Here is a 10,000-nt window from a genome sequence, read left to right as displayed (position 1 = left end):
TCTGCGTTCAGGTCTGGGCACTGGGTGTTACGAAAAATCGCTACAGCAGAGTCCAAGCGGTCCAGTCTGTCGCCGTTGGGGCGGCGGTTGATGGTACAGACCAGGTCCCTGGAGGCCTCTAATGAAGCGATGTAAGCTGGCAGTGCTACATCTATCAACCGTCTCACACCCAAGCCCCCGTAACGGAGTGGCAAGGAGGCTTGTGTCCAAGAAGAATCGCTGTCAAGCTGGACGTGTGTGTGTGTGCATGTGTGTGTGTGTGTGTGTGTGTGTGTGTGTGTGTGTGTGTGTGTGTGTGTGTGTGTGTGTGTGTGTAATTTTTTTTTTTTTTTATTACGTAGGGAAGAGGGCCAGCCAAGGGCAAAAAAAAGAAAGTTAGAAAAAAGCCCACTTGAGCGCTGGCTCTCCAAAGAGTACAAAAAGTGCCAAAACCGTCAGCCAGAATTAGGGGAGCAAATGCCTTGATACCTCCCTCTTAAAAGAAGACAAGTTGTAGGAATTCGGAAATACAGATGTAAGGAGACAGTTCCAGAGTTTACCAGTGAAAGGGATGAATGATTGAGCGTACTGGTTAACTCTTGCTTTAAAGAGTTGGATAGAATAGGGATGAGAGGAAGAAGAAAGCCTTGTGCAGCGTGGCCGCAGGAGGAGGGAGGGTTGCAGTTAGCAAGATCAGTAGAACAGTTACCATGAAAATAGCGATAAAATAAAGAAAGGGATGCAACATTTCGGCGGTGAGAAAGAGACTGAAGACAGTTAGTCAGAGGAGGAGTTGATGAGACGAAGAGCTTTCGATTCCACCCTATCAAACAAAGCTGTGTGACTGGAACCCCCCCAAACATGCGAAGAGTACTCCATACAGGGACGGATAAGGCCCTTATACAGAGTAAGCAGTTGGAGGGCGAGAAAAACTGGCAGAGACGCCTCAGAACACCTAATTTCATAGAAGCTGTTTTAGCAAGAGATGAGATGTGAAGTTTCCAGTTAAGATTATGAGCAAAGGACAGACCGAGGATATTCATTGTGGAAGAGGAGACAGTTGAGTGTCATTGAAGAAGAGGATAGTTGTCTGGAAGGTTGTGTCGAGTTGATAGATGGAGGAATTGAGTTTTGAGGCATTGAAAACTACTAGATTTTCTCTGCCCCAATCGGAAATTTTAGAAAGATCGGAAGTCAGGCGTTCCGTGGCGTCCCGCGTGATCTGTTAATTTCCTGAAGGGTTGGACGTCTCTGAAAGAACGTGGAAAGATGTAGGGTGGTATCATCAGCGTAGGAGTGGATAGGGCAAGAAGTTTGGTTAAGAAAGTCATTAATGAATAATAGAAAGAGAGTGGGTGACAGGACAGAACCCTGAGGAACACCACTATTAATAGGTTTAGGAGAAGAACAGTAGCCGTCTACCACAGCAGCAATAGAGCGGTCGGAAAGGAAACACGAGATAAAGTTGCAGAGAGAAGGATAGAAACCGTAAGAGGGCAGTTTTGAAATCAAAGCTTTATGCCAGACTCTATCAAAAGCTTTTGATATGTCTAACGCAATAGCAAAAGTTTCACCGAAATCTCTAAAAGAGGATGACCAAGACTCAGTAAGGAAAGCCAGAAAATCACCAGTAGAGCGACCTTGACGGAAGCCATACTGGCGATCAGACAGAAGATTGTGAAGTGACAGATGTTTGAAAATCTTCCTATTCAGGATAGATTAAAAAACTTTAGACAAGCAGGAGATTAAAGCTATAGGACGGTAGTTAGAGGGGTTAAAACGGTCCGGGCAGAGATATAAAGTGCATGAGATTCAGGAGATGGAAGGCTCAAGTACCTTTTGTGGGCAACCTCTCTATCATGTATAGCACGAGAACAGGCTGAGTTAAACCAAGGTTTAGAAGGTTTAGGTTGAGAAAAAGAATGAGGAATGTACGCCTCCATGCCAGATACTAACACCTCTGTTATGCGTTTAGCACAAAGAGATGGGTCTCTGACACGGAAGCAATAATCATTCCAGGGAAAATCAGCATAATACCTCCTCAGGTCCCCCCAACTGGCAGAGGCAAAACGCCAGAGGCACCTTCGCTTTGGGGATCCTGCGGAGGATTGGAAATATTGGACAAGATACAGAAATGAGATTGTGATCGGAGGAGCCCATCGGAGATGAAAGGGTGACAGCATAAGCAGAAGGGTTAGAGGTGAGGAAGAGATCAAGAATGTTGGGCGTGTCTCCAAGACGGTCAGGAATACGAGTAGGGTGTTGCACCAGTTGCTCTAGGTCATGGAGGATAGCAAAGTTGAAGGCTAGTTCACCAGGGTGGTCAGTGAAGGGAGAGGAAAGCCAAAGCTGGTGGTGAACATTGAAATCTCCAAGAATGGAAATCTCAGCGAAAGGGTAGAGGGACAGAATGTGCTCCACTTTAGAAGTTAAGTAGTCGAAGAAATTACTATAGTCAGAAGAGTTAGGGGAGAGATAAACAGCACAGATGAATTTAGTTTGAGAGTGACTGTTAAGTCGTAGCCAGATGGTGGAAAATTCGGAAGACTCAAGAGCGTGGGCACGAGAGCAAGTTAAGTCGTTGCGTACATAGACGCAACATCCAGCTTTGGAATGAAAATGAGAATAGAGAAAGTAGGAGGGAACAGAGAAGGGGCTACTGTCAGTTGCCTCAGACAGCTGTGTTTCGGTGAGGAAAAGAAGATGAGGTTTAGTAGAGGAGAGGTGGTGTTCCACAGATTGAAAATTAGATCTAAGACCGCGAATGTTGCAGAAGTTAATGTAGAAAAAGTTGAGGGAGGTGTCAAGGCATTTGTGGTCTTCAACAGGAGAGGTGTCCGACCTGGGGACATTTTGGTCCCTCCCAGAGGGGACTCCGAGGCGTTGTTTATTTTGGGTCCCATTTTTCTTTTAAATTTTGATTTGGAGTGAAGGGTGTATGTGTGGTAAGTGCATGTAGTTTTGTGTGAAGAAGGAGAGCTGTCTTTAGAGGGTAGGCTGTGACTACCCCCTTGAGTTGTGAGACACAAAGGGAAACGTTCAACGAGATCACAACTAGCTTTAATGGAAGGTTCACAGCACCTCCTGAACTAGTGCTATTAGATCTCACTGGGAGTAAGTTATTGTTTCGGTAGGTGGGTGTCTACTACCTCCTCCTGTGTGTGTGTGTGTGTGTGTGTGTGTGTGTGTGTGTGTGTGTGTGTGTGTGTGTGTGTGTGTGTGTGTGTGTCACCCAGTTCACCTGTGGTGTCGCCTGGTCACCCAACCAGTCTTCCCATTACGGAGCGAGCTCAGAGCTCATTGACCGATCTTCGGGTAGGACTGTGTGTGTGTGTGTGTGTGTGTGTGTGTGTGTGTGTGTGTGTGTGTGTGTGTGTGTGTGTGTGTGTGTGTGTGTGTGTGTGTGTGTGTGTGTGTGTGTGTGTGTGTGTGTGTGTGTGTGTGTGTGTGTGTGTGTGTGTGTGTGTGTGTGTGTGTGTGTGTGTGTGTGTGTGTGTGTGTGTGTGTGTGTGTGTGTGTGTGTGCGAGCTAATGTGTAGATAGCTTTAAATCAAAGACTCATGTTGAGCTTCTCCCGAGCAGCGTCGGGTGGTGACAACACTGAAAGCTTTCGGCACCACGCATTGTCTCAAGAAAGTGACCCACGTGCAAGGCGGAGACTGGTCCACGTCCCCTTGTAAGTATCCATGAGATGATGACAATGTGCCTTGTGCTTATGCCGATGCTGTCATTGCCGCTGCCCCCACTCAACTTATGCTACTGCAGCTATTACCATTACTACTAGTACTACTACTAGTACTACTACTACTACTACTACTGCTGCTACCACTACTATTACTACTACTACTACCACTATTATAACTATTACTGCTAGTAGGATGGGGAACCGAGCAATGACAACAGGAATTAGAATTAAAGGAAACGTACACTGAGGCGCCAGTTCCCGAACAGAGTGGTAAGCGTCAGTCAAAAGTATTAGATAGTTGTCTTGAAACCTCCCTCCTGAATAAGTCAAAGTCCTGCATTAGAGAGGTGGAAAGGTGGACAGAATAAGAGAGACAGAAGCAACAACATCTTGTGTCGTGAGAGGAGGGGAGGCATGCGGTTAGCAAAATTAGAAGAGCAGTTGACATGAATATTGCAGAAGATATTGAGAGATAGCAACATCGCAGCGGTGAGAAAAAGGTTGAAGACAGTCCCATATAGAAAAAAAAAGTATGAGTCGAGTCCCTCCACATTATGTGAAGCATACATGGACGGGAAAGGCCCCTATAAGGAGTTAACAGTTGGGGTGGAGAGAGAGATTGGCGAAGACAACTCAGAACACATAACTTCATGCAAGCTGTGTTGATTGGAGGTAAGATGTAATGTTTCCGGTTTAGATTATTATTTCAAAGGACAGACCGATGATATTCAGTGTATAGTCGTAGAGGAGGGTGACAGCTGAGTGTTATTGAAGAAGAGGGGATAGTTGTCTGGAAGGTTATGTCATAACATAACATAACATAAATAATAGGATAACAAAGGGCCACCAGGGCCCATCTAGGTTATCCTGTATCAGTCGCACAGCGACCTCGTCATCAGTACTTAAAGATACACTTACAAGTACACAATACATTGTATACTAATTCTAAATATTTGGCCCATTAACAGGGCTAAGTCCTGCAGCGAAATCCTCTACAATTTGTGGTCCCCATACATGGGGATCATGTCTTGTTTAACTATAGTAAATTTCTTATAAAACTATCATGCAGTGCTATACATAATTATAAATCTAATAAATTTAAGTGCTTATCTAATCTGTTTTTAAACATTGTCAAACTAGTGCTATTTACAACCGTCTCTGGCAATGCATTCCAGAAGTCTACCACTCTATGACTAAAGAAATATTTTCTTATATCTAACCTGCAGCCTTGCTTTCTAATCTTCCTGCCATGATTTCTAGTCCTATTTCCTCCTCTAAGGTAAAGAAAGATCTCACATCTATGTAGTTTGTATCTGAGAACATTTTAAATAACTCTATCATATCCCTCTTATACATCTCCTCTCAAATGAAAACATGTTTAATTCCTTTAATCTATCTCTATACTCCAGGCGCTTTAATGCTGGTATCATCCTAGTTGCTCTTCTCTGAACTGCTTCTAACATGTTGATATCCTGCCTATAGTGGGGTGACCAGGCCTGTATGCAATACTCTAAATGGGGCCTAACATAGGAATTATATAAGCTACGCACCACTTCCTTACTTTTATAACTAACATTTCTATTTATAAAACCCAGGATCCTATTTGCCCTATTTCTTGCTTCTAAACATTGCTTTGAAAATTTCATAGTCCTGTCTATCACTACTCCTAAATCCTTTCCTTCCTCTACTGCCTCTAGCCAACATCCCTCCATCTCATAGTTAAAGTTTGTGTTGTCTTTACCTAAATGCATAACCTGACACTTTTCAGAATTAAACTCCATCTGCCACCTGTCTGCCCATGCTATCAGCCTGTCCAGGTCTCGTTGTATTCTGTAATTGTCCTTTTCACCCTGTACTGCACATGCTATCTTAGTATCATCTGCAAACTTTGATACTTTGCTACTAATTCCTATATCTAAATCGTTAATGTACACCAAGAAAAGAAGAGGTCCTAGCACTGATCCTTGGGGTACCCCACTAACCACTTCCTTCCACTCAGACATTGCCCCATTTAATACTACTCTCTGTTTCCTATCAGAAAGCCATTCACTAATCCAGTCAACTAACCTACCCCCTATCCCATGTAGTCTCAATTTGTACACTAGCCTCCTATGCGGTACCTTATCAAACGCCTTGCTAAAATCTAGATATATAACATCTATGCTATTTCCATCATCTAACTCCTTGGTAATATATTCTAAGATATCGAGCAAATTTGTAAGACAGGACCTCCCTGATCTAAAGCCATGTCGAGTTAGTAGATGCAGGAACTGAGTTTTTGAGGCATTGAACACTTATAGGTTTTTCCTACTCCAATCAGAAATCTTAGAGAGATCAGAAGTCAGACATTCTGTGGCGTCCGGTTAATTTCACGAAGGTTTGGTAGTCTCTGAAAAGACGTGGAAAAGTGTAGGTTTCGTTTAGAAGATCATTAATGAATAACAGGAAGAGATTGGGTGACAAGAACCCTGAGGAAAACCTCTGTTAATAGATTTAGAAGAACAATGGCCGTCTACCACAATTTTAGATACAGTTGCAGAAAGAAGGATAGAAGTCGTATGAGGATAGTCTTAAGATCAAAACTTTGTGCCAGACCCTATCAAGAGCAAAAGATTCACCAAAATCTCTGCAAGAGGATGATCAAGACTCAGTAGGGGAAGACAGATCACAAGTAGAGTGATCTTGACAGAAGCGTTATTGCCAATCAGATAGAAGATTGTGAAGTGGTAGATGATTAACAGTCTTCACATTGAGGATAGATTAAAAAAATAAGATAAGCTGAATATTAAAAGTATACGGCGGTAGTTTGCGGGATTAGAACGGTCACCCTTTTTAGGAACTGGCGGAATGTAGGCAAACTTCCAACAAGAAGGAAAGGTAGAAGTCAAAAGACAGCGTTGGAAGAGTTTGGTCCGGCAAGGTGCAAGCATGGAGATACAGTTTTTGAGAGCAATAGGAGGGATTCCATCAGGTCCATAAGTCTTCCGAGGGTTTAGGTCAGCGAGGGCATGGAAAACATAATTACGAAGGATTTTAATCAGTGGCGTTAAATAGTCAAACTAAGGAAGCTTTAGAGACATGAGATAGCAGTGGTGCCATCAGAACGAAATAAAGGAGGGAAAGATTTTTTAGGCCAGATGTCTCGATACGAGGGAGTTGGATCTCGAAAGACTTTTACATTTTCTATTAACGAAGGAGTGTTGGCAAGATGGAGAACAGACTTGGAATGATTCGGGGCAGAAATATAAAGCGCATGAGAATCAGGTGATGGAAGGCTCAAGTACCTTTTGTGGGTAACCTCTCTATCATGTATATCGTGATAACAGGCTGTGTTAAAACAGGGTTTGGAAGGTTTAGATTGAGAGAAAGAATGAGGAATGTACGCCTCCATGCCAAACACTATCACCTCTTTTATGCGTTCAGCACACAGAAATGAATCTCTGACACGAGACAGTAGTCATCCCAATGAGAATTAACATAATACCTCCTCAGGTTCCCTCAACCGGCAGAGGCAAAACGCCAGAGGCAACTCCACTTTGGGAAGATCCTGAGGAAGAATTGGAGAAATAGGACAAAATACAGATATGAGATTGTGATCGGGAGACCCAACGGAGAGGATATGGTATCAGCATAAGCAAACAAATTAAATATTAAAAAAAGGTCAAGGATGTTGGGGTATATACTACTACTGTTACTACTACTACTACTACTGGTATTAATCATGATTTAACCACTACCACCACCACCACCACCACCACCACCACCACCACCACCACCACCACCACCACCACCACCACCACCACCACCACCACCACCACCACCACCACCACCACCACCACCACCACCACCACACCACCACCACCACCACCACCACCACCACCACCACCACCACCACCACCACCACCACCCCACCACCACCACCACCACCACCACCACCACCACCACCACCACCACCACCACCACCACCACCACCACCACCACCACCACCACCACCACCACCACCACCACCACCACCACCACTACTACCACCACCACCACCACCACCACCACCACCACTACTACTACTACTACTACTACTACTACTACTACTACTACTACTACTACTACTACCTCCACCACCCCATGTTTATTGATGCGTCAATTAGGGCTCCACTACTTGGAGGTCATTAGCCCCAACTCTCGCTAATGACTGTGGCATCCAACCATATCTAATACTCTATAATATAAACATTAGTTGTTAGCTATAAATTCACTCTACCTCTACTCTATCTACTCTTATGCCACTCTCCACCACTGTAGCCTCGCAGTCAAGGCCACTTAAATCTGCAGGTATGGGAGTGGAATGCCTTGTCCCCCTGAGACACAGGAGGGCTGATCTGAGGAGGAGAATGAAAGACGGCACCTCATCCATGCGACGACATGGCTCCTTGGCTGGTGCTTCTTTTCTGCCATTAGGTCGGCTAGTCTTGAGTAGAAGCACTGAGCCTTGGAGCCCATCCCGCCAGATGTGGTGAAGACCAGAGGTGTGAAGCTGCCCTGGTCAACGTGTTGGATTCTCTCCCCATACGCTCGGATCTTCTCCTGCTCATTCTTGCGGTGGGCGGCCTCCAGGAGAGTTCGTGGTGACAGGCGGCCATCGGGTCAAAGATCCGTATGTCCATGAATGCTTTCTGTCCCTTGTCCAGAACCCTCGTGCGCTGACGTCGACTCGAGCCTCGTTGGTGGTGTTGGCTGTTCTGTAGCGCAGGTGCTCGCCGTCTAGCGGTAGGAGGGTCGGTTCAGTGGAGACATCGTGGCACACCTCCTGAGCATGCTGGCGGTCAGATCTCTCACCTCATCGTGCCTGATACATACGAATCCCCTTTTGCACGTCATGGTGTGGTTGACGTCATTGGGGAACTACACACACAGGTACTGGGGAGTCCTTCCACCGGCCAGCCGTACCTCAGAGCAATGGCGTCGACAAATTCTTGTTTGTTGAGGCTGAAGCCCTTCGCTCCAATGGGCAGTGACGTTAGCCAGTTAGAGGCTCCTGTTTCCTGTGCAGTGAGGATTTTTCTCACTGTGGTTGCAGGCAGGATGTTTATCAGGTCTTCGAGACAGTTTCGTTGATGTTGTTGCCTGTCTCTAGATATAATTCGTCTTTGCTCAGTGACTGCACTTTGGGCTATTTCACCATGTGCGTCCTGAGCAATGATCTCTGTGAGGGACCTGGTGAGCTTGAGGGAGTTGAGGTTCTCCACAGTCGCTAACTTCTTAGGGGAGGTGATTCCCATCCCGCCCAGTCTTGGTGGAAGTTCGAGCAGCGCCCTCTCCCCATCTCCGATGGTGTGGGATCTCAGTAACGCTGGGATGAAGGTGTTCCTTATCGAGACCTCCAGTGGTGCAAGGAGAGGGCTGATGCCTGGGATGGTGCGCATGGCGAATCTCCATCGATGCTGCAAGCCGTGGGTGTAGGCGGAGTAGGCTGCATGAGGCTCAGTCCTGGCCATGTCAGACAGGACCTCCACCTCATGTATCCACTCCTTCACCTTCTCTCCTATGTACTCCTTCTTGAACTCCTCTGTTCCGATGACAGCACCCAAATGCCGCTGTCCATCCTTTGTTATTATAACTCCACTGCCACTGAAGCTATCCACTGCACTGTCATAGTGTTCAGGCTTTACAATAAGGACGGACTTAGCGGCACTGGGTGTGTACCCTATGATGGGACCATTATCGTTCACTAAGCCCCACCATTTTTCAAGTCTGTTATTTTGCCGGCCCCTGACAGGTCATCCGCGTACGCCACTTGCTTCACACTCGTTTTCTCATATGAGATAACTTGTTGCAGCACTGAAAGTCCGAGGGCGTACATCGCCATGGCCACTGGGTCACCTTGTGTTGTCCCTTCCATGGACTTTAACACCTTAACACTATTACCACTATTACTACATATGTACAAATCCGAGGGGTCACTATATGTGTTTTCTACATAGTGTGCCAGAGAGGACATTTTACTCGAATGTTATGAAGCATTGTTTTTCTGTTAATAGTGTTGAAAGCGTTTTGGCGTCCACTAATAACACCGCTTCACAATTGTCTTCACTGAATATTTCCCTCATAGCGTGGATGGCGGCTTCCTCCTGCCTGCTGTCCTGCACACACTTGCAGGTTCCCGCTGCCCTCCTCACGTCGTCCTTGACCACCGTCATGACGCATTTACCCACGATGCGTCTTATCACCTCGCCGATGCCAATTGGTCTGCATCCCGGCTTTTTGTCCAGCGGGATTAATCGGCATGCGGTGAGAGCCTCGACGTGGTGACAATTTGTGGTGGCAAGCTTCCTCGCCAGT

At 45.8% G+C, this 10,000-nt stretch overlaps 1 protein-coding gene across 1 annotated transcript in view; it reads left to right on the top strand.

Moving 5' to 3' along the window:
- LOC123519820 (dual oxidase maturation factor 1-like) overlaps positions 1-10,000 on the top strand; it is a 37,612-nt gene that overhangs the window by 23,031 nt on the left and 4,581 nt on the right. The window contains exon 10 of the mRNA XM_045281341.1: positions 3,562-3,655. Coding sequence (XP_045137276.1) covers positions 3,562-3,655 — 94 coding nt within the window. The remainder of the gene's footprint in view (positions 1-3,561; positions 3,656-10,000) is intronic.

The sequence above is a fragment of the Portunus trituberculatus genome, chromosome 7 (assembly GCF_017591435.1).
Source record: "Portunus trituberculatus isolate SZX2019 chromosome 7, ASM1759143v1, whole genome shotgun sequence".
Classification (NCBI taxonomy): domain Eukaryota; kingdom Metazoa; phylum Arthropoda; class Malacostraca; order Decapoda; family Portunidae; genus Portunus; species Portunus trituberculatus.
The sequence above is the reverse complement of the archived record's forward strand: the minus strand, read 5'-3'. Positions and strand labels throughout refer to the sequence as shown.